The sequence below is a fragment of the Olea europaea genome, chromosome 1 (assembly GCF_002742605.1).
Source record: "Olea europaea var. sylvestris chromosome 1, O_europaea_v1, whole genome shotgun sequence".
NCBI lineage: Eukaryota > Viridiplantae > Streptophyta > Magnoliopsida > Lamiales > Oleaceae > Olea > Olea europaea.
Window position 1 is genome coordinate 6,036,565 of NC_036237.1, and position 25,432 is coordinate 6,061,996.

Here is a 25,432-nt window from a genome sequence, read left to right on the forward strand (position 1 = left end):
CAATTTCAACATTTACATTGACTTTTATTTTTATTTTTATTCTCCTGTTGATTATATGGGATATTTTTCTCTTTGTAATATCTTCTTATAGGTTTTATATATTTTTTACTAAAATTCCTAAATTTTTAAAATTTTTTATTTTTATACTTTCTTTTATTAAATATTATTTCGGGATTACATCCCTATTACACATGAGTTTCCATATCTTCACAACATATTTTAGTTAATTTTCATGATTTTTTTCATTAATTGTCTTTGTTGACATATATATGTAAATCTTTCAAATAAAAATTTTATTATTGATCATAAAATTATAGATATTCCAATATTATCTCTAACATTTTTTTCAAATTCTATTTTAAAATATATTTTCCATGAACCTAATAATTTATTATAGTACATATCTTGGTATACTTTTTGATTTTCATTACTATAAAATTGAACATAATCGTAATTTTTAAATTCACAAGTATATTATTTAATTTTACACATATCATATATTGTTAAATTTATTAATTTTATTTTAGCATTATATTTTTCTTTTATTGATTCTCCTTCAACATTTTTTTATCTAATTTTCTCATAAAAATTCATCTGAAATATATTCTACTAATTTTTACATACCTTGTCTATCCGATTTTATTATTTCTGTTTGTACATTTCTTTTTATTAATATTTTTGTATCATTGCTTATTCTTTTCCACCAATTTCTAATATCTCCTTTAAAGGATGTTATTAAAAAATCTATTATTCTTTCAGTATTTTTTCACGTGTCATCTTTATTATATAAAAAAAATAATATCATTGAATCTGTCCAAGTTAATAAGGCTTTTTTAGTATCTATTTTACAATCTAATTCTAGTTTCGTTCCTTCATGATTAATTGATTTATCATAATTATCATTTAATTCAAACATATCATTATATTTATTTCCTTTAGGTGGTTATCTATCTCTTACTTTATCATAAGATTGTCTATATAATTTATTATATATAGGTGCATAACTTTCATATGTATCATGTAATTATTGTTTAGAGGTTCCTACTGAATTAGATCATCCTCCAGCACTCATTAAAACTTGGTATTCACTTATATCAGTTAAGCTTAATTGATCAAATTTTTCTATTAGTGAATCTAACACTTCATTCATTTTTATCTTCTCTTTTTAATTTTTCTAATGATTTTTCGCTAGATTCTTATTCCTCTTCTAATGTTTTTGGTAATATATTATTTCTAAATTCATCATCAATACTTCATGTTTCTATTACACTATTCTCTTTTTCTATATGTTTCTTTCCTATTCGAGGCATTTCTTTTTCTATAAGTTTTTTTTATCTATTTTTTTATCTTTATTTTTATTATTTTCTTTTAATTCTCTAATTTCAAATTTTAATATATTTATATCGTTTCTTGTTTCTTTTATTTCATTTCTTAAATCTTGTACATCATTTATTAACATTTTTATTAATGAGTTTAATTCTTCCATATATTCACTTATTGACATCTTAGTTTTTTCTTATTTCTAACTCATAGATTAATTTGCATCTTTTATCTTTCTTTTTATCTATTATTTTTCCAAATCTTTTCTCAGTTGTATCTTGATCTACTAATTATTCTTTTGCTATAGTAAAATATCTACTCTCAAATCTTAATTTTTCACATTTTAATTTTATTAATTGTCTATTATTTGATATTCTCATTCCTTTTGGTATTAACATTATATTTCGTATTTTTTTCATTTTTATAAGTAATTTATTCAATTTGAAATATGTATTATTACTTGCACTCATATTTTTCTTTGTAGTATAAATTATTTTCTTCATCTTCATATATATTAATAATTTTTTCATATGTATATATATCTTTTATTTTTTTTCTATTTTTAATTTTTCTAATATTTGTTCTTTTATTTCTCTAGGTAACTTTTTAATTATTGTTAGTGTCATTATTTTTAATCTATTATGAATAGGTTTTAAAAATATATAACTACATCTCTCTTTTTCTAAACACCAATAATTATCTATTTTTCTTATTTTAATTTTCATGGTCTCTATGCTTTTATCAAGATGCAAATATTTGTGTATTAAATCAATTATTATTTTAAAGATGTATAATCTAAATATTCCTTTAATTTTCTAATAATTAATCTGTTATTTATTAAATTTATATGAAATCTAAGTGTTAATCTAAATCTAAAGATTTTTACTTCTTTAAGTAATACATTTTTTATAGATTTTCTCATGATCTCTATGGCTCTGATACCAATAAAGGGGGATACTTAGAGCAAAAATCAAATAAAAAGTATTAATCAAATAAAAACTATCAAATTTCAACCAAAATTTAATTTTAAGAACTAAAATAGAGGATCTCTTTATTATAATATCTTATTATGTAATATTCAAATGGGGGTACTTTTGGTTTTGACCAAAGGTCATTTTGGAAAAGTGGTCATTTTCTAAAGGCTATTTCCATATATTTCCCCGCTGAAGTGGATGAAAATAGCTATTATCTAATAGATTGAAAAGGAACCAACATTAAGCAAATTTTCATTTTAGTCAGTCAACTAATATCCACTTCGTTTCATCGCATAACTTTCCCAATTTTCATTGGAAAGCTCTCCAAAGAAATTTCATTACGACTTGTCTCCCCACATATTATGATGCTGAGATAAAACCATGAATATATTCAAGGAAAACTATAAAAAATGGACGCAAAGATAGTGTAATAGGCAAGTATGTGAGTCACTTTTTTCTATCTTGAATAATAGAACCATAGTTTACATTTAAAAAAAAAAAAACCCTAAAATGTCAAATTAGATACAAGTATTTGATGAGAAAATAAAGTAAAATCTTAGGTCAAAGAGCATCACGTAACCTATGGTTGTTATCCAATGGTAAACCTTCTTGAAGCGATAACATCGGCATCTATTAGCTAAAATCTTTTGTTATACAGTTTTGAGCATGTTAATATAGTTATCTCAAACTGAGTTTAATTTGGATTAGTTCAATATGTTTCTTTGTAAAATCGAACTATCAATTGATTGATGAGATCTATAACTTTTCCAGTTTTGAGTTCTTTCATGTAAATATGGTGTTTTATCTCATTATTTATTTTATCGTCTTGTTTAAATTTTATTTATTTTAGTATATCCTATGAAGTTTGGATAATCAGTTTGACTTTGGGCGTAAAAAATTGGGATAAGTTAACTTCAAACAAATTTTGAGCTTTTTAAAATAATTAGACAAATTGGGTTCGTTTTGCTATACTATTTTAAGTCCAAATAGACATTTTCTATCAAGTCGGATAATGTTTGCTGTGGTTGGGGACATGGGTGTCATAAATGGAATGCTGGGGTCCTGACTTTCATATTTATAAAAGGTTGGGGACCCTGAGGAATTTTAAAAATTCAATGGAAAATTCGACATGCGTATCGACCCTACGCTCCCAGTCACCCTTCACTGGTTCTTCTCCTTCAACCCAAATATTAGTATAGAGATTTATCGATCTCTGCACGAACTGTAAACCTAAGAGGCCACCTGCGCATTAATAAATTGAATCGATGGCTCGAAAAGTGACGAAACTGATGAGCATCTTGTCATCGCGGCTGTTGTGCCCAAAGCAGCTACAGCTGTACCGCAACTTTGGATCGCCCCCACCTCCGCCTGCTGTATTCGTGGACAAAAACACCCGGGTCATCTGCCAAGGCATCACCGGCAAGAATGGCACTTTCCACACAGAACAGGCCATCGAATACGGCACCAAAATGGTATATTGCTTCTTAATCGTCATGATGTTTTTGTTTATTTCTGACATTGTTCGTTGTAATTCCCTTATTCCTTTCTTTTTTTTTTTTTGGTATGTGATGGCGAATTTATACTTTGTATTTTATGTGGGTTTTGCTAACGATTTGGGTTCCGACATGTGGATTCGCCAAGAAGCTCGTAATTTCTTACTGAGGTACAAATTTTGATACTATAGGTTAGCGAGAATCTTCCGTTGTACCATACACAGTTCTCGTACCCTCAGAAAAATGGTCAGTTTATGCATTATTTAGTATTCGTGCACCTAGGATTCATGAGAATGTGGTCGTGGTGTATGTAATTTAGATACGGTTCTTTGAAGCCTGTAATACGGGAGAGAACTGAAACATGGTACCTTGCCCTTCAATGCTTTTCTTATCTGTGTGCATTCACGAGAATTTTGATTAACCTTCTGACAAACATGGGTGCTAGATTCAAATTTCATCTCAAACCTTCTCATTAATTAAAATTCTCCTGTATATGGATGGTACTCATCTTTTTTGTCTATCTTGATATTTGAACATCTTGTGAACTGTTAAACTCACATAGGATTTTCATTGACGGAAAATATAAGGGTAAAAGGACACAAACATGCAGTAGAAATGGGCCCAAAAGTAGAAAAACAGAGACCTACAGTATGGGATTGAGCGAATGTAACGAAGAAATTCTAAAAATATAGAGCATTTCTTCCCTCCCCCAAGGAAAGAGAAGATTCCGTATGCTACTGCAATTTGTCCTAGGGTTTCTTAAACTGGATGTGTTTCTTCCTCATTTTTCTCCGCTCATAATTGGTCTGTTTATGTAGGTTGGAGGGGTTACCCCTGGAAAGGGTGGAACAGAACACTTGGGACTTCCTGTTTTCAACTCTGTAGCAGAGGCAAAAGCTGAAACAAAGGCTAATGCTACTGTGATTTATGTTCCTCCGCCTTTTGCGGCTAAAGCTATTATGGAGGCAATGGAAGCTGAGTTAGATTTGGCTGTTTGCATCACTGAGGGAATCCCTCAGCATGACATGGTAACAAACTGATTTAGTGAATCTCCTTTCATTTCGCCCTTCAACAAAGAGAAATGGAATAGATGATCTGGAGCTAACTACAATTACTGAGAATTTCTAATCATGAATATTTCAATGAGACAGTGAATAAAAAATATATTTTGTAAATAATATGTTAATCCACATTTTATACAAGTGCTCAAATGTGTTTAGAAACTTTCCTTCTCTGTTAAAGTTTTGTAACGTGCCCCTCAAGGTCTATACAAGGTCGGAAACTGGAAGTTTTCTACTCCTATCGTATTGTGCTGGTTTATGACTTAAAGTTTACTTGTCTATGTGCCTTAAGAAGCTTCTTGACAGAAAGACATTGTGTCCTGCTGGCCAGGCTTCTGCGACTAACGCTTTATAATGCCATTTGTCATTGAACTGTTACTCATGTTTAAAATTTAATCATGATAGATAGGGTTTCATTTTGGATTAGTTATTTTCCTTTTGCTTGCTGTCTTGTTGAAATCATGCTTAGAAACCTCCCTTTTTAATTCTTTCTGGGCAACTAAGCTTAAGATGATTTTGGTTAACTTAACGAGTTATTCACTGTAAACAAAATAATTGTACGTCACATGTAGAGATGCTAGTTCTTCAAGTTTGTACATCTGTTAATTGTTTGTGCTGCTTAATTAGATCATTTGTCGTGAACAGGGAATAATTAATTTTATAAGCACCCAAATTCAAAATGTCTCAAGAGTCCTTATTGATGCTTCATAGGTAATAACCTATTATAAACTGCCTGGGTTTATATCCTCCTTTTGGCTTTTGCTGAAGTTTATGTCGATATGGGTATCATTAGTAAGTCAGGAAATGTGGTTCATATGGGTTTATATCCTTCTTGCTCTCTAAGTGTTTTGTTCTCTAAAATGCAGGTTCGTGTCAAGACTGCTCTTAACAAGCAATCTAAAACTCGGCTCATCGGTCCAAATTGTCCTGGCATTATCAAGCCTGGGGAGTGTAAGATTGGAATTATGCCTGGATACATCCACAAACCTGGACGTGTTGGAATTGTCTCACGGTCTGGTACACTGACTTATGAAGCGGTGAGATCCTTTTTTATTGGGATTTTATTTTATCTATGAAATTTTGTACATTTTACAATCAAAGCATCTCCAACCTATAGTTGGCCGTGAGCAACATAGACTTCCAGTGGCTTGCATATTTGTATCTATATGGTGCCTTTATACAGTTGAATTCAATGGATTTTTTCAACAGTTAGAAATTCCACAAGTTTGAAAGATTATATCTAGTCATTTGCCCCTCCACGTCTCCTGAGACTTGTCAAATACCAGTCACGTCAATATTTATTGAAATTTTGTATCTCTTATGTGAAGGTTGGAAAGGGTTACAAAAATTGGTTGGTTGCATGGGATATAGAAATCCTGATACAAATAACTTCATGTAGGACCTCTTGGATGACCCTTAGGCTTTGTTATGGAGCATGTTTGTCTGACCTTAAAAGTAAGTCAAACTTTCTTGCAAGTTTTTGTTTCCAAACATTTCTTTTTTATTTATAAATAGTAAAGTTTACTTATTTCAAAGTTTGACCAACAAAAAAAATTATTTCTTTTGAAATATACAATTTTGTTAAACTTGGCCAAAAATGCACTGAATTAGCACCTCACGAGTCAAAGACTGCAGCCCACGCTATGGAATCATTGAAATCCATCTTGGGCCAGATAAGGAAACTTCTATTGTTTGAAGTTCCATATGGATTATCCTTTTCTTATTTTCATAAAATACGTAAACATGGGACACAAATATTATGTGCTTGTTTGGTGGGGGGTTTTGATAATTGATTTTTTGACAATTAGGGATAAAGTGGGTCCTATCTGTAAGAAAAGAATTCAAAAATTACAGCTGAAAATAGTGAAATAACGGTCTAAAAATTGATTTTAATTGGCTTAAAATCTGTACCAAACAAGCACTATGTAAACATGTGACATATGCATTGACTAGTGCAACACTGGTTATTCTGATCCTCGTATTTTATTCGAAATATTATACGATCTTATGAGTCTGAGTTATATCATATCGTACATTTGTTTACAGCTTTCTTGTGGCTGCTATCTAATATTGCTCATCAACCCACCCAGAAATTCATTGCTCTTTAATTATACACACGTCTCTACACCCTTCCTTCATCAATTTTCACACTATAACTCCCTAATTACCAAGAGCAACTCTCTCCCTCTCTCCAATAAGAAAAGAGAAACCGGGCTACCATTGCTAACAGAAACTAGTTCTCACTACTTTCACTAAATTTAAATTTCTAAAATGTTGCAAAGTTTTGGCCATGTGAATGCGATTTCTCTACCTTATATCATATGTTATTTGAACAAAAATGAATTTGCATTTCCCCAATACACACACACACACACATGTGTGTGTGTGTGTGTATGTAGTACAATGGAACAACGAAATTATTTTATGCCAAGAGTACCTTGCCATGAGAATTAAAACAGAAAAAATTCAAGTACCAAATGTTGAACAAAAGGATTTATAAATGATGACGTTTCAAGAGACTAAAGGAGAATTTACAGAAACCAATCAGGTACAAGACTTTTTGCTACAAGGTTTTGAATTGTACAAGACTTTTTATTACAAAGAATTTTTACTACAAGATTTTGAATTGATTGTACAAAGAATTCCCACCCAAATATTTTATTAGTTTCTAGTTGCTCTAATTGGTATCTACAATTTTTTGTACAATTAATTCAAAATCTTGTAGCAAAAAGTCTATGTAATAAAAAGTCTTGTACCAAAATTTTGAAAAAGTCTACGTGTCAATATATATATATATATGTATGTATGTATGTATGTATCTTGACAACATGTTAAGTAATCATCTTAGCAAATATTTCAAAAGGCATAATTGGGCATTAAGGCATTTTTCATTTCTGAGGCGAGGTGTAAGCCTCATTGTAAACCAAAAAAATTTGAAACATTATTAAAATGCAAAATAATTAGATAACAAATCATAAACAATCTTCAAAATTCATAATAAAACAATTTAAAGTGTGCAAAGAAACAAAAGAAATATATTTTAGATAGTGGTGGTGGTGGACTATTCCAAAAGTCTGTAGGTACATATATTTTTTTAATATTTTAGAAATAGGTGATTCTCAAGGTGGGTTAACTAGAAAATAGAAATTTTTTAATGTTTTCTTCTAGTTAGTGGGATAGTGGGTCAATCATATCATAATGTTTTGTGGGTCTAGTCTGAAGCAAAGTAAATAAGTTTGAGTGCACCTCAAAAGCCTTGAGGCATCCAAAATGTGTCTCACAATCAGCGCATTTAGGCGTTTTTTGTTCGCCTTGCTTTGAGGTGGGCATCAATCGAGAATTTTTAAGCAATGCATCTTAGAAGCGCTGATTACACTATTATAAATAAAGTGAAGCAATTTTTTATAATCATTAGGGTGAAGTGATAGATTTCAAATACATGTTTACAAGCCTGTGGAACAGATCGTGTTAATACGAAATTGCAGATTTCTGAAAGTCATAAAATCTAATTGCCATGAAAGTATAAAGTAATGGAACTCATAATAGTCATGGAAGTCCAAAGGATAAAAGATCATCCCCTGTATACTTGTTTGAATTAAAATGATCCTACCCGGACATCAATTTGAGGGTGAATTGTAGGATTCTTTATATGATAATTTATAGTACGATTACCTAAATTTAGTTCTCTCTCTTTTTTAAACAATTCAGCAATTCATTAATATTTAAAAAAAAAAAAAAAAATTCCAGTAAAAAGATTTTCATAAAATGTTAAAACAGCTGAATTTGGTTGCTAGTGGAATTCTACTACTGATAACCAATAGAACAGTATAACTTTATGCTTGTTTGGCAGTAGTATATTCTGCTCCGATTTTGTTATATTGCGCTTGAAAGTTTTGTGATGAGGATTTTTGTTTTGGACAATTCCATTTGTACCAAATGGAATGTACCAACAATTGTCACTCTCTCACAATGCACGTGGGCCCCGCGTGAATATAAAAATCCCCAATTGTGGTCTCCACCTCTTATTGTGAATAGTAGGTAAAGAATTAGGTAAAAAAATTATGTACATGTAGCTCCTTTTGTTTTTGTGTAACACGCTTCTCAAAATGGTGTGAATGACTTTGTATATTATATATTTGCTAGGTTTTTCAAACTACTGCTGTTGGCCTTGGACAGTCAACATGTGTCGGAATTGGTGGGGACCCTTTCAATGGAACAAATTTTGTTGATTGCATAGAAAAGTTTCTTGCTGATCCACAGACAGAAGGTAAAAACTCTGCCAAACTCCACGGTAGTTACATAAGATATTTGCAAGAGTGACGTATTATTTGTGTTAAAAAGCCATGCTCGTTGCATTAATTAAATTAGTTGTGTTCTCTTGCACGTGTGAAGTACCATCACTTCATCTAAATGGTTAAAAACATGGTCGCGCATAAGTTGTCTATAGACACTTCAGTTGTGGATCGAAAAAAATTGGGCGAGGTAATCAAATTATTTGCAATATTGTGGCGCAAGATGATGCTTTGCTTTTTACTTTTGTATTAATATGTTATCGAGGCTTCTTTTGATAAATTCCATCCTTTTGGTTAGCTTTTTCTCTAGTGTGTTATAATTGTGCCATTTCTTTATGAGTGACACCTCCAATTTGTCTCAGTCTACATGTAGGCGTGATACTTGTTAATTTACTCTATATGTTTAAAGCGGCTAGCAGTTTGTAATGCTATTCTGCGATGAGTTGTATGTTTCTCATCTACATTGAATAGGATTGGCAACTTCTACAACTTGATCCACTATAATCAACTTTCCACACTTTATAGTCAATCATTTGTTTAAAGATTTCCTTCTTGTGCTTCCGCTAAGTATTATGCTGCCACGATGCCATCAAATAATGTGGTATCAGGTATGAGAGTGGATGCTTCATTCCAGAAAGGAGTAACTTTGGAGTTCTATCTCAATCGTGCGTGTATGTTAAAACCTGTACTTTAAAAAACACAGGTAGATAATGCAAGGGAAGTGAAGTGATAACCCACAAATAATAGAAGGATATTTTGTACTTTAAAAAAATTGACAAACACAAATATATAATCAGAGCGTGAAGCAAGCAAATAAGTAAATCTAAAATCTGTAGTAACATGAAGGAATGAGTTATTATTTCAGTTAAAAAGTCATTTGCATAAGCACATATTAAACAGTTTAAGAAGAACTTCTTTACTCAGTTGCATAATTTTTCATTTAAAATGTTTGACAAATAAGAACCGTGCAGTTAATTGGATTTACACTTGTAAGATGGTTTCAAAAGGTTTCTCAATCAATGCTCAAGTGTTAATCTAAGTAACTTGCAAGTTGCATAATCTAACTGAGCTCTAAATGGAATTGAAAAGTAGCAATGAAAGAATACAGCAATGATCCTCTCTTTAAATGGTTATTAAGTTGATGGAAGATTGTGCGTGTGATGGATTTCTAGTTCCAATAATCTACATCCAGTACCAAACTGCTTCCCTATTGTATTTTATAACTCGGGGAAATTTAGCAGTGGCAACAAACCTTAATGTTCTCTTTGAAGCATTAGTCCAACATTAATCCTAATCCTGTGCATGAGGGTCAGTTCAACAGGAGCAGCAATTCTTGCTAGATCAAATCAATCTCAGAATCAATAGGTATAGAAATATTCTAGTTTACAAAGTCTAGCGAAGAATTTTGGAATATTATTAGTGCTTACTCAACCAGTGAAGTACTTCACTTTAACTCACTAAACAGCCTTTTGTGTAGGCAAAACACATCATTATTTTTTTCATGAAGTCTTACAATCAATTCCAGTAAATGCTTGTGCACATTGACCTGTATCTTTATCTGTTATTTTGAGTAACCAAATAAAGAATTCAATCCGAGCACGGAGATGCCAAAATCTTAATCCATATATATATAGTTGACAGTGGTGTCAGTGGTACTAGGCATATGCAAAGGGTTTTCATGCTAATGAGTGAAGCTTCTTTCTGTTCTCATTCTGCTATCTGTCTCCCTTCAAGTTGGCTTAGGAATTTTATCTTTTGGGGGTGAAAGTGGTAGATTGGGTTGCTACTCCTTGCTGTATTTTATTCCTTGAATATAAGGATATTCACTTTACTATATAATTTATCTGGTTTTGAGGTGTCTCTCACCCTTATCCAAAAGTCACTAGAATAGCATTACGTACAAATCCAATGTTGTTGTTCTAAATTGTTTCTTTTTCTATATCAGGTATTGTTCTTATTGGTGAGATAGGTGGTACAGCAGAAGAGGATGCTGCATCCCTTATAAAGGTGAGGATAAAACCTTTTGCACAAGTTGCATGATATAACCGAAAGAGCATTATGTCCCGAAAATGTACATGATTGAGCGAACATTCTGAGCTCTTGCATGGCTATTTTCCTTTCCCTTTCTGGGATAAATGTTGGTTCTAGTTTTTGATTTGGGAATTTCTTTAGTAACCTGACGTCTATACTATGTACCCGATGAAGTTAATTTACCATGCAATTTTAACATTTTGTGTTGCTTTGAGAATGCAGTTTTCCATTTCAAACTTAAATATGCATATGTGTGCTGGGGACATATTGTATCTATTAAGTATTCACACACACGACACACTCTTACAAGCCTACAATTGTAGAAGAGTGTTCATGTTGTGAATGATGGTTAACTCTACAACTTCTGGGTTCCAAGTGCTGTATAAGGCTTCATCTGTGTGATTATCAGTTCACACCTTCATAATGAAAACTAAATCATTATCTTCTGTGTTTCAATAATATTTCTATGTTCCTAGAGGAGTGAGTGAAACACTTGTTAAGTTTTACTTTTTTCATTTGGATTAAAGGCTACATCTTATGATGGTAAATTTTTCCTTTACAGTTTAGATTGAGCTTGTAATCATTTTCCTTTTACCTTTTTGACCTCTTAGTTTGAAAAAGATTAGATGTGAATCTAGCTGTTTGGAGACTTCGAAAAATAATTTTGTTGATAGATAACTAATATTTCAACAGTATTCTTTAATAATATGTTTGGCAACAAAGGTGTATCATTTCTCTGATAATGCTGTATACCACTAATTCTTGCCATTCATACAAAATTACTGCTTCTGCACATCTGTCTTAGAGGCCTATGATAACGTTTTTGAAGTCTTCTGCATTATCTAGAGCTTAGACCAAGCTGCGTGCGAACAGCTTGAGAACTGAATTGGGAAGCTTGATCCATGTACTCACCATTTCTCTTGTATTGTTGCGAAGATGTCCATCTATTCTGAAGTTATTATCAACTCTTATTGGCATTACCAGTCATGTTTATTGGTTAGACTTAAAATTGTTGATGAGCTATTACAGTGAAATAATCAGCCTATGTGTACTCAGGCTTACCCACATACAGTCTTCTTCATGAATTTCATCTATATTTTCCATGCTCTACTTAATGGCATGAAGCAAGGAGAAAGGAAAACAAAGATGGTGTAATTGAATAGTGAAAGACTCGATTCATGATCGAGGATATGTCAGTAGGTGATTCCAAATAGTTATTATGATACGTTGTTGAGTTTATTAATTATTAATAATTAAGGATTATTCATGTAGAATTCTTTGAATTATTTCCGCGTACCTTGGCTTCCGCTTTTAGGATATTAAGAGTTTCTGTATTTTTTATTGTTAAATGCTTGATATCTTATTACTTAATATATTTGGAACTTGGAATTAACCAGCTCTAATTCCTAAAACTGAAACAGGAAAGTGGGACGGAGAAGCCCATTGTTGCTTTCATTGCTGGACTTACTGCTCCACCTGGTCGACGGATGGGTCATGCAGGAGGTACCATATCGCGATCAAAATTGATGAATATCATGCTTGTACTTCTATTATCTTTTTTCATCTTATTTCCCATGAACCTATAAATAACATCTAGTAGTGACTAATTTCCTTTCCTCGTTAGACATGTCTTGGGAGAGTTAATTGGTAATTCTGGTAACGTCTATTTTATAAAAGGTTGTCATGTAACAAATTGCATGTTTCTGCACCTTATAAATATATATTTTTCTTTTACTGGCAATCTATTTTGACTTGTGAATTTCGATCATTTTACAGCAAATAGTCATCTGGAGCCTACCTACCATTTTCTTGGTGTCAGTTTTGACCGATTACATTAACATCCAATGCCTGTGGTTGTGAAGTTTTAGTTTTTGCTTTGAAAGTTAGTGGGGGTGGACTGATTATACACGTGGTCTCTTTGTTTTTTGATCAGTCAATTCGATAAATGAGAAAACAATAATAGTACAGTTACTTAGACAATGCCAAAGTCAGAACGATGGTTTTTAGTGAATTGATCTATATTGGCATGTTAAGTTCTCTAGAGAAACTTCTCAGATATTCTAGTCTAGAATGAAAAAGATACAGGTGCATGTATTAGTGTGAAAAAATTTCCAATTTACTTGGAAGAAGTCAAAACTTGGGAGGAGAAGATAACTTGCTCTTCTTGCAATTTTTTTTTTCCTCTCCTGAATAAGTATATGGAAATATACTGGGATCAGAGTTTTATGCCTATAATTTATTTGGTTGTTTGAAAGGTGGTGTTCTTATTCGTCTTGTGTGTGAGCTTTAGCCCTCGTTTGGCCCCCATTAAATTCTATTACATCACATTCCATATTTCTCTCTCCTATATTCAACCACAAAATTTTCCATAAAATAATATTACACGTAAATCGAAAACTTTTCATTCTTTTTCAACCACTCATTTTTCAAAAAAACACTATTCCACTCATTTTCATTTTCCGAAAATGGGGGCGAAACAGGGGCTTAAGCTCTTTTCAGTCTTGTAAGCATCTCGTAGCACAGTTCCATTGTCACGAATTCAATTAACACGGAAGCTTATTAAATACTAGAGTTTTGAATGAAAATTTGGTGGTCTATATTTGCTATGTTTGTCTATCAATATCTCTACAAATGTTTTGAATGACAAGGTTGTTTGATGCTAGAGCTCTCTTTCCATATCTGAAACTGTCTGGGCTACCCTTTTTAAAAGGTATTTCTTCCGAATTTTATCAATTAAAAATGCATTGTAATCTCCTGGTTGAATTTTGCAGCAATTGTATCGGGAGGGAAGGGAACAGCACAAGACAAGATCAAGACCCTCAGAGAAGCTGGGGTTACTGTGGTTGAGTCGCCTGCAAAGATTGGAACCTCAATGCTTGATGTCTTCAAACAGAGGGGTCTTCTTGCTTGATTAAGCTGAATTTTGATTTTTCAAGTTCATCGTTTCTTTCCTTTTCTTGAAAAAGAGAGTGGCCATTATGATGGATGATTTTGTTGTAATGCATTCAATTCCAAGCCCCACAAATATTTTCTTTCATGAGAGCAATTTTCTATCATTTATAGGTTTGAATTTTGAGGATAGTTATTTGTACCGTTTGCCTCAGGTTTGTGCATCATTTATAGCCATTTGGCATCTTTTAGCTCAATGTCGAAGTTGAAATGGGAAAAATCATTGCACTTATACTACCCGTGGAAAGTCATATCTGAACACATTTCTAAAACCACCAATTCTCTTTATTTCTCTTATTATTTACTATTTCTTGTATCGTATCTTCTCTTAAGTGCAAGTACGTGAATTTGTTCGAGTAAATATTATATTCATCAAAGTAACATTTTGAGATTAAAAAATTTGCAATACTACCGAATTAGAAAGCTGTTTTAATAAATATTTTTTTTAAACAAACATTAGGATAATTTCCTCAAGAAGCTAAAACAAAAGCAAAGTAAAACTCGTGTCAAATTGATCTTAGCCACTGTTTGATGATCATTATTTGGGAAAAACAATGTTTTGAATAATTTTTAGGAAAATATATTATTAAAAAGTAAAAAAAAAAAAAAAAAAATTTGATTTCAAAGATAAGCACGTTCTCCTTGCCTGAGCTTCCAGTCTCGTCGTAAAGGCTGTAAGCAATGGCGGTAGCCATTGGCTCATTAATTATACACATTACATTGAGCCCTGCAATTACTCTAGTGTTACTTCTTGTATTAAGTTAGTCATCAGAAGCAACATGTGGAAGTTCCACTGACGTCATCGGTAAAGTCAGCCTAAACATGTGAAAAAATGAAGCAACAAAGTTACGAATGCTACAGAAGCCGAAGTCTTTGTTCGGGCGCCAAGGTGTCACTCAACCAGATACATGTCGAAGCCCTGACGAAAGGTTTATGTCGAAGTTCTCATATTTGCAACATGCCGAGGCTCTGAAAGACAAGGCTGAAGTTCTAAGAGACAAGGCTGATGTTCTAAGAGACAATGAGGCTGCCACATCTGCCGATTTGATGAATATCTTTGTGAAAGATTGTTTAGGCATCTACTTTATCTTATGTCAAGAATATCAGCTTAGAAATATAGGGCAGTTGACCCTTTATTAATGTAATGAATGCATGTGTAAGAAGGATGTGATGTGTAGAAAAAGGAGGTAGGGGCACGTGGTTTGAATTCAACGATCACCACATCTTCCCCAAATTCTATATATATCCTCTCCTTAGGAAGAAAGAAGAGAGAGATGTGTGGAACAATGGAAACAATACACATATAGAAAGAGAAAAAGAGGAGAAAACCCGAGAAGAAGAAGAATGAGGAACGGGTATGTTAATTTTTGGCACATTTTGGAGAGAAAAATAAACAATACTACATACATTTCAAGACATCGAATCTCTTATTCATTTCCTTTCCTTTCTATTCATGTGCAACTGTTTCGAGTATGTCAAAGCGAAATTATATTCGCGCATCTTCAAGCTTTTCGATCACTTTAGCCGGTGTCCGAACTGTTTAGTCACACGTCGAAGGCATATCCTATGTGTTTAGTATCATCGCCTAATCAAACAAGTAATCTTAACACACTGGAATCTGCCCACGTGGACGCGTGTGGATCCGGCACTCGTTGGCCATTTTCGAAGGTCAATAGATTAGCGCGATCTGTAGGAAACTTGGAATAGCTAAACCACGAGCACCTCGTGGAGTAAAGCCTTTGAACAAAAGGTAACGTTCTTGAAAAAGAACGGTACGGGGCATGGTCGAGTTGTTGAAAGAGGCAACTAAAAATGAACTTTACCAAATCCTTGAGTACAGGAAAGCAAGCACAGGAACAGAGCCAAAAAATGGTTATCTGTCGAGGAGCCATGAGTTCGACAGAGGAAAAAATTGCACCTAGGCGGACTTGAGAACACCTCGATGAGGAAGCGTCCTCGCAAAGCACCCCAATAAACGAAGAGTCTTTGCCAACTGCTTCAGCAGTTCTTCACCGAAGTGGTGGCTCGAGGAGTAGGCCAAGGCTAGCAGCGAGGCTCACTAGGGAATTGGCCGCAGTCGCCACAAACATGAGGGCCATCTCCAGCAAAATGTTGCAATGCAAAAACCGCTAGGGCGTATACAAGGTCAATTGGCCAACTCCTCAGAAAGCAACGAGGTCGTTGTTTCACCGAAAAGCAAGGTGGGAGTAGATATGATCGCCAACTATGCCACCCACCAAATGACTGGGGAGATTGTCGTTCCGCCAGATTACAGTAGGACAATCACATCGAGGAGGTTGGTTAGTGTCTTTGATAGTCTTGATCCTATAAGGAATGGGCAGGATCGACCCCAAATTTTGCCCGTTCAAGCCAGACTCTCTCCTATCCCCTTGAGCTGGCCACATCTATTCGACCCTCCATCAGTGGGAGGTCAGCACGGACAACCTCAATCGAAAGCCGCAGCTGAACTCGCCCATAGATACATACATCCCCCGCTAAGGAATAGGCGTGAAAGACAAGTTGCATTAGCTTGGATGCTTGCCAACCAAGGCTGACCACACAGGAGAAAAATATAAGCCTAGGAAAATACACTTCCAAAAATGGGCCATTCCAAGCGAAGCCCTCTTGCTAAGAGAAGCACTAAGGCATATAATTACCTAGTCGGACTTCATAACCCCGACAAACATGAGCCAACCTTCGCAACAGATCAATGAACCAAGGGCACGAGCCTCACAGAAAGATGATCTGCAGCCTTTCCCATCCCATCCAAAGGATGTGGCTCGAAGACTTTAGATGGGTCCAGAGACAGAAGTCTTAAGAACTGCCCTCCTGAGGAAGATAAGAGGCGTAGCCTAAAATGATGAGCTCCAATTTTGGCCGTCTCAGACTAAATCCTCTTGCGAAAAGAGGCGCTAAGGCATATAATTGCCAAGTCAGAGGTGACTTATCAGCAGATCAGCTACGAAAAAAGTGCGATCTGTTGTCTTCTCCATCCCTACCGAGAAAGGCAACTCGGGGAAGGAAATTTCGAAGATGGCCCTTGTGGGGAAAGAGACGCTATGCTTGAAGGAGTGAGCTAGGACTATGGGAAATCCTCCTAATAGAGGAGGCGTCAATGCGCTCCCCTACCAGGCCAAGCTCCATTGCTCCAGCAAAGCAAGACCAAAACAGCTTAGACATAAGCCTCATAGAATTATATTATCTGTTGAAACTTTGGCTCAAAAGGTGAAGACCGACCCTCCTATCGTTAGTGGGCTAAATGCATCGACCCTATTGAAAGAGGTAAAAAGAGGAGGGACAGAATAGGTCGAAGAGGACATAGCCCCACCTTATGAATAACCTCAAAAAACCGTACAATGTACTTGTAACAAAAGTCCATTTAAAGAAAAGGTGAAGAGGAAACCACTTTGGTATAGAAAATGATAAGGAAGGACCCCATAGGGGCCACCCCATAAATACGCAAATCTCATTTGAGTAATTGTAAAAGAGGACCATGCATGAGCCGTTAGCTTAGCCTCACGAAATGAAAAGAAAAACAATTACAAGTGTCAAGACTTCAGCTTGGAAGACAGTATTGACCTGTTGCCTCAGGAAAATATATATACATATATAACAAGCCAAAGAGCTTTGGAAAATAGGGACCTCAACTCCCTTCATAAAATTCTAGTAAAAATTCAAAGTAAATAGCCTTGGGCAACAGGACCTGGCTTCCTTTCTCGGGAATTTAGCAAAATATTTGGAGTGGACGGCTTTGACATAAAGCTTCAACTCCTTCATCAACACTTCAAAACCAAAAGATATACATAATTTAGCAAAAGATTGCATTTCAAAAATGACATTCCCATCAATTTTTTGTACTTCTCAATCATAATTTGAAGAAATATTTTCAACTTTTTCTTCTACATAATGACACCCTAGTTTTTCATCCTGTGATATACTCTAGAGTCTTCTGGTGAATTATAATTCCTAGATTGGATAACAAATAGTGACCTGCAACATAAAAAGGCATGTAGTTGAAACTTGATTATATATTATGTACCCACCTAATCAAACAAAGGCTAAAAAATATATATTCTTTCTTTTAACTAATTTGAATTCTACCCTTCTGCTCGGATGTTAAATATATGTTACTAAATAGACATCTATCAATGGTATAAAGAATTAGAAGAATGTTAGAAGGTCCGCTATCTATGGTGGTTTAAAATGATGGGGTGGTGAAGAATATTTTTCTAGATGTAGCGATAAATCGAATAAATTTGAGAATACAAAATTCATGAAGCTGAAGATTAACTTATTTGTCTGATTGCAAACATATACTAGGAATTAATGCATATCTAAATTAGGCTACATTGAATCGAGCAAAAACCTCCAATAAAAGTAGCTGTTTACTAAATACCCTCTCATCTGCTACAGACATATACAACAAAGAGAAGCCATTAGTAATAGAGGGATCCTGAAAATACAAATGCAGTGTAATTGTGAAATCATAATATTTTCTGCTAACACATTACACGTAGAAAATAGGTCCATTTGGCACGACTTTAGAAAAGTTAGAAGCAGTTTTTGAACATGTTTGAATATTTTGTGAAAGTAATTTGTCTGACCAGAAGAGTTGCTATTAGAAGAAGTTGGTCTGAGTTAACTCTTCTAAACGAAACAAAAGCAAAAGTCTTGCCAAATGGGCCTAAAATGTCCAAAAGTAAAAGTCCTGCCAAATGGGCCTAGAATGTCCTGCAGAAATAATTTTTACCCTTCCACCAATTTCCTCTTGAAGCAAAATCTCCTGCATCTTTATTGAACTGATCAAGTAAAAAATAGAAAAGTTTTTACCAAATGGCTATTTGCTTTTAAAATATTAAGTGTAGGAGTGAATATTACTGTCTTCTTTAAGAAGAAAAGGCTTGTACTTACAGTATTATGCTGAGGAATAGTATTTTGACTTGTTGGAGAATAAACATCTTGGGCACCATAGTAGATGGATGAGTTGTAGTGGTATGGAATGGAACTCATTTCTTTCTTATTAAAGCTTTCCTTGCTTCTCTGGGACATATGATCTCGAAATCAAAGGATCCAAAAAAGGTTAAAATAAATAAATAAATATATATATATCAAATCTTTAGTATCTAGAATCCATTATGGCAAACCTGAATTTCCATATTTGTTATTCGGGCCAAAAATAGATTCAACAAAGCCCGACGACGAGGGTTTTGAGGAGTCATTTGGCCCGAAGAGAACTGCAGTAAATGAAGATGACAACTCACTCATCTGCTTTGCCTTCTCCATGTTGTGCTTCTTTTTCTCTGTTAAGCAACGAAACAAAACTAAGTCTTCTATTAATTCGATAGCGGACGAGGTTCGGAGTTGATCACATGAAAGTTAATTATTGACTATATATTTGTTAATAATACTCGGGAAAATTTTCAAACACAAAGAGGACATGAAATTCTGAGGATCCGAGGGAGAATAAATAACATATTGGTATTTATACGCCCCAGAAAAGACTGCATAAGCCGTGAAAGCCAAGTGGACATGTTGCCATCTTCAAGAAGACGAACTACGAGAGAAAAGAGGAAGTGTGGTAGACAAAAAAATCGCAACTTGGACAAAAAAAAAAAAGAAATAAAAAGATAAAATGCCCTTTGTTGTGTTATGCTTTAATTTTGTGAAAAAATGGAGTGGATTAGATTAAAAATAAAAAATTGTCGATAATATTAGACCAAACCAATCGAATATTATTAATATGCAGTCAATCAAACACCGCTTGCAAGCTCTTCTACTTGAAAACTAAATATTTCCCTTCCATGAATTTCTTAGTTCGAAAAATTCAGATAAGATGATCTAATTGACTTTTTTAATTCAATAAATGTTGGATGATCCTCAAGTTGTAACAAATCTTTATTGATTTCAGACTATTGATGTTTAAAGTTAGGAGGTGGCATATCTTTAAAGGTTGAATCCCAACTTTGAGGACCCCTACCGTCTCGTCCCTAGAACTTTGTGAGGGAGGTAAATCGTGGGACGTGGTATATCTTAGAAGACCTACTAGACGATAATAGTCAACAGATATGATTTGGATAAGGTCCTTTTTTATTAGGACATGCTCATCAGTTTGACTCTTTTTTATTCTTCATTTAAGATACTGTGAAAGATATCATGCAAAGAAGTTATTAAGCCCCTGTTTGACGCCCATTTTTTGGAAATGAAAATTGGGTGGAATAGTATTTTTTTGAAAAATGAGTGGTTGAAAAAGAATGAAAAGTTTTTGGTTTACATGTAATATTATTTTATGGAAGATTGTGTGATTAAAAATAGGAGAGAGAAAATAAAATGTAATGAGATTCAAATGGGGCTTCATTGTGTTCATCATATTTCCTTTCTTGAATCTTAAGAGTGAATATTTGACAAAATTGGTGTTTCGTTAGGTTAGACACGTCTAATATTCTTCAACTCAATTGATTAAAGTAAAAGTTGGAAAACGTGACTCGGTGTCAACTTTGATCAAATGTTTGGATTTGATCCGATGGTCAAAATATGGAAGTATATAGACCAACTTATTCTACTCTTCGAGTAGATCGTCGTAGTATATTTGAAATCTTAAAACTAATTCCGAATGAATGAGAAATTGAGATCCAAATTTGGATAGAAAAATGAGGAAAATTGGGTAATTTAACCCTATATGTCACTCGAGCGAAATGCGAGCAACAATGGCACTGATCGAACAGTGGCCTTTTTGCTTGAGCAAAATTCTAGCGAAAAGCTAGCGACATCAAATGGTGTTTTGGTTCGAAAGATCGTGATATTTGGCTTGCATTCTTTCATCTCCAACCCTTCATGCTCTATAAATAGGGGCCTAGGGACGTCCTTTTCCTCACACCAATGTAGTGATGTAAACAAGTCGGGCCGATCCCGCTCGCGAGCTTAAAGTTTTGGCTCAAGCTTGGCCCGGTTAAAATGATTGAGTTTTTTTGCGGGCTCGATCTGGGCTTCAGAGCCAAGCCGAGCAAGCTCATGTTCTCCCTTTTTTTCTCTAAAAGGCAGCAGTTTTGCTGCCTTTAGTCTCAAAATTTTAATTATTATTATTATTATTTTTGAAAGCTTGCGAGCTCACGGGCCGGCTCGGGCAAAGCCCGTGTCCCTAAAATGGGGCTCGGCCCGAGCCTACCAGCTTGGGCTTTTCCCGAGCTGAGTCACAGGCGGCCCGAGCCGATGAGCCCGATTGCCATCCCTACCAATGATATGCAATCATAACCATTTCATTTTCTCTCCTTTCTCAACCAATCTTTGCATATACGTTGCTTATATTGGTTTTCTTCATAATTTTGCATTTCGGGAGTGCTACTCTGCTTTTGGTTCAACATTCTTGTGTGTTGAAGTGCTATTCATATAAGAAGAAGCCGTTGTATCTTGGAAGTCGATTGCCGTGAATCCGTAGGCATCGTTGCGGGGAAAATTTGACTTAAGGACAAAATGTTCAACACTTGTCTCGAGTTACATTTGTTCGGCATTATTTGCTGCATATTTTGATTTTATTTATAACTGTTACTCTGCCAAAATTTTTGGAGGATTTTACCAACATTCAAAGCTGTTATTTGTGTTCATTTGTCACTCCATACACACCAATTCACCAACAAGAGTTTCATAAAAAAACTATTTTAGATCAATTTCTTTTAAAAATTCTTTTAATTTTCAAAAGATCTTCCTAACATGTTTATAAATAATTTTATAGCTTTAGAAGCAAGTTTTTACTTTTCAAAAGTCCTATAACCAATATTATAGGTACGTGATTAAATGCGACTTTAATAAAACCATTATCAACTCTAGTAATATAAATGAATAGAGAGTATATATACATAAAAAGATGAGCATTTCCTTCAATGTATAATATTTAAAATAATCTTTAAGTACTCGAGTCCTAATAATAATCCCTACGAAATATTTTATAATTATATTTTATTCTTTATCAATGACTTCCTATAATCTATTCGGGTCTAACTTTACGTATCCTAATAAATACTAGTTTTTATCAAATATCATGAAGGATGTAAATCGTTAATATATAAAGATTCTTGTTTCGAAAACAAGATAATAATTAGAATATTAGAAAGAAGCGAAAACTCACACGTTGAATGAGATAGTCCTTTACACAATCCCGGTGACGGTAATATAAACCTCTTACCTAAAATTTTATATAATATGGTTATCCGATTATGTAAAATGATTGTTGTTTCATTTTATTATAATTTCCTACCCTTTTTTGGACCTCCGTGTGGCTAAAGATCAAGTAAAGTTTGTCTTGGAAATGAGAAAGGAAAGTAGAGTAAAAGGGAAAGAACGATATGTATATATATTTTTATAACTTAAGGAAAATAAAGTATCAAATAAATAGAGAAATACTTCACGAATTCCTGTTCATTATACTTGTATCCAGTGGTTTTAATAATATAGTTATTTTATTCCAAATTATTTCTGCAGGTTTTTATATTGGATTTTACTGTAATTAAACAAATAATTTGGACATATTCTATTTCTTGAAAGGTTGAGAAACTGTCAACAGTATATGCTTTTTCTTTAAAAAGTTAACAAGATTCCGGAATATAACTTTTTATTGTCTAGATTGGAGAGGAAGATTAGGATGCTTAAATGGAATACAATAAAGTAATGAGTACAAAAAATTTTTAACAGAATTTGTATCGACACTGTGGCAAAACATGATTGAACTGTTTTTTTCATTTTTCTTACCTTTCAATGATGTCGCTCCTTATATTGTTTGTGAGATTTTTCTATCAAAAAATTCTGTCCATGTAACATTGTTCAATGGAATAAGTGTGGCGTGTTTATGAAGCTTTTTGGAGTTTAAAGCACTTTTAAAAGGTCAAAGTACTTTTGTATAAAAATGCGATTGTTTAGTAAGTTAGTTGCAACTCAGAGAAGTGCTTATGAAAATAATAATAATAATAATAAATAAATAAATAAATAAATAAAACCCTTTTTGGAAGTTGTTAAAGAAGAGCTCCAAAGTGGAGCTTTTTTCAGAAGCTCTAAATTTCGATTTTATGGAAAGTTGAAATATATGCTTATTAATTTATAGTAAAAAATCTAACATCACTAATTTCCTCATCCATCGATTTGTATACAATTTACAATTACTTTTGAACAGTTAATATGATTTTTTTTTTCACATTTCTATTTCTTGTTATTTTTCGTTTGTTATTTGTTATTTTTATTTTTAGATATGAAATTTAGGATGAAGAGAGAGAGAGAGAGAGAGAGAGAGAGAGAGAGAGGGAGAGAAGAAGAAGAAGAAGAAATTATATTTAAGATGATATACAAGAAATTACGATATTTCAGACTTTTTATAATAATTCACATATTAATGTGTTATATTTTAGCGTCTTGAGCAAATGAATTTTAAATAATACAGAGTATAAATTCTACCATGAAAATTTAATTCAAAATATTTAATTTTAATAAAGAAATGACATTAATCAAATGATTATATGTAGTGTTAATAAATCAAATGTGTTTTTCTAGGAATGCTCGTTGAAAAATGAGAACGTATATTTCTCATTTTCGATGGGCGAGGATGATTCGGAATAAAGCTCAAACATTTGTTTGTTATTTTACCAATTTCGCCAAAATTTGAAACTTAGTAGAACGAGGGAGAGTTCTTACAATGTTTGTCCGGTGTGGATAAAGTGAATTGTATGTGAAAATGGACGAGGTGATGGTCGAGTGACAAAGTTCTTACAATTTTTCTTTTCAATAGTTAAATTTAAATTTGTATATTGATGTTTTAAACTAAAATTCAATAAAAGTGCTCATATGCAATATATATATAGCTCAAACATTTGTTTGTTATTTTACCAATTTTGCCAAAATTTGAAACTTAGTAGAACGAGGGAGAGTTTTTACAATGGTTGTCTGGTATGGATGAAGTGAATTGTATGTGAAAATGGATGAGGCGATGATTGCGTGAAAATATAAATAAATAAATAAATAAATAAATATGTATATATGTGTGTGTGTGTGTGTACAATACACATACGCGGAGTTCTTACAATTTTTCTTTTCGATGGTTAAATTTAAATTTGTATATTGAAGTTTTAAACTAAAATTCAATAAAAGTGCTCAAATGCAAAACATACATGCAAACAATTTTCATTTCTTGTCTTGCATTTTAGTTTCATGACTTCTGATTTTACGAAATCAAATTCTCGTGGGTTGATCGTAATTTTTCAACTGATCAAGAACCGGATGTCGTTCAGACCAGGATAATTAGATTCTATTTCGAATCGTTGTGTGCGAGGTAATTAATTTCCTCTTCTATGCCACAGTGTATTGTCCACTCTCTGTAATGCTTATCTTGTAATCTAATGCAATATATTGGTGGATTCATTACTTAACATTGAAGCTCCGTCCTGTGTTATAGCTGGAAGTTTGTTTCCTTTTTCCATCTAAACCATTTCGAAGGATTATTCTTGACATCTTTAGCACTACCATTCATCTTATAATTTGTGAAAGGAAAATTGGCCGTTTCCTCAACTGCACTTTGAATTTTATCATTATAATTTTGCATTCCTGTTATGGACAAGTATCTTTGCTCTAGAAGCATCCGTGTATTCGTGTCAATATCTGCATAGAACAGTGAGGAAGGACTGACAGCTTTCCTTTTTAGGGATGAAACCGAGTTCCCGCTTACAGATGTGAAAGAGGATTGCCGTCGTGCTACTTGCTTCTTAATTACTGCATCCATAAATATCGAGGGTCGAAAGCTCATTTTTTATGCATTTCATATCAGTCTATCAAAAATATTTTTCTGAAAAATTTCAGGTGATTCAGTAATTAGGATAAAGGGGATCATCTTAGTCTCAAGATGAAGGCTCTAATTCTCGTTGGAGGGTTTGGTACTCGTTTGAGGCCATTGACACTTAGGATGTGTTTGATTACATTTATTTTCCATGGAAAATATCAGTTTTTCACCCAAATTTCTGTTTGGAGTGTTCGATTGTTATTTTTTTCTATGGAAAACATTTTCCAACTTTTGAAAATATGCCTAATTTTCCTTGTTTTTAAGGAAAACATTTTCCTTGGGTAGGGGTGATTTTTATTTTCCACAAAAGATGGAAAACATTTTCTTTTCTATGTGATATTTTTCATGCCAGTCAAACACATTCTTAATGTCCCCAAGCCACTCGTTGAATTTGCTAACAAGCCCATGATCTTGCATCAGGTTCCATTTTCTTGTCTATTATTCTTCTATTATGCTCATTATGCCTACTTCTATTGAAGTCAGCTCTTCAATTTGCTATGCA

General features: G+C 33.5%; 2 protein-coding genes across 4 annotated transcripts; one reads left to right on the forward strand and one right to left on the reverse strand.

Moving 5' to 3' along the window:
• Window positions 1–3,439: 3,439 nt before the first annotated feature.
• On the forward strand, window positions 3,440–14,352 carry LOC111385338 (succinate--CoA ligase [ADP-forming] subunit alpha-2, mitochondrial-like). The gene is made up of 7 exons (XM_023009749.1): window positions 3,440–3,766; window positions 4,606–4,815; window positions 5,715–5,885; window positions 8,992–9,115; window positions 11,086–11,147; window positions 12,593–12,674; window positions 13,943–14,352. Exons 1-7 carry the CDS (start codon window positions 3,560–3,562, stop codon window positions 14,080–14,082), a joined length of 996 nt encoding a protein of 331 aa, XP_022865517.1. The 5' UTR covers window positions 3,440–3,559; the 3' UTR covers window positions 14,083–14,352.
• A 4,099-nt stretch (window positions 14,353–18,451) lies between these two features.
• Window positions 18,452–19,844, reverse strand: LOC111385429. 3 transcript variants are annotated; one of them, XM_023009844.1, is made up of 4 exons: window positions 19,265–19,844; window positions 19,032–19,174; window positions 18,871–18,919; window positions 18,452–18,527 (listed from the first exon to the last, which is right to left on the reverse strand). In XM_023009844.1, exons 1-4 carry the CDS (start codon window positions 19,401–19,403, stop codon window positions 18,460–18,462), a joined length of 399 nt encoding a protein of 132 aa, XP_022865612.1. In that variant the 5' UTR covers window positions 19,404–19,844; the 3' UTR covers window positions 18,452–18,459. The 3 variants fall into 3 exon arrangements, with proteins under 3 accessions (XP_022865612.1, XP_022865676.1, XP_022865735.1); XM_023009908.1 differs by having other exon boundaries at window positions 18,452–18,524; window positions 19,265–19,843; XM_023009967.1 differs by having other exon boundaries at window positions 18,452–18,573; window positions 19,265–19,840.
• Between the last annotated feature and the right edge of the window lie 5,588 nt (window positions 19,845–25,432).

Bases quoted from the DNA above. Each gene is read 5' to 3' on its own strand.
- LOC111385338 (XM_023009749.1), top strand. From the start codon at position 3,560: ATGGCTCGAAAAGTGACGAAACTGATGAGCATCTTGTCATCGCGGCTG. The intron at 3,767-4,605 runs GTATATTGCTTC...CTGTTTATGTAG, and splicing joins TCGAATACGGCACCAAAATG to GTTGGAGGGGTTACCCCTGG. The intron at 9,116-11,085 runs GTAAAAACTCTG...TTTCTATATCAG, and splicing joins TGCTGATCCACAGACAGAAG to GTATTGTTCTTATTGGTGAG.
- LOC111385429 (XM_023009844.1), bottom strand. From the start codon at position 19,403: ATGGAGAAGGCAAAGCAGATGAGTGAGTTGTCATCTTCATTTACTGCA. The intron at 19,175-19,264 runs GTTTGCCATAAT...TTTGATTTCGAG, and splicing joins TAACAAATATGGAAATTCAG to ATCATATGTCCCAGAGAAGC. The intron at 18,920-19,031 runs GTAAGTACAAGC...TTACTTGATCAG, and splicing joins CTATTCCTCAGCATAATACT to TTCAATAAAGATGCAGGAGA.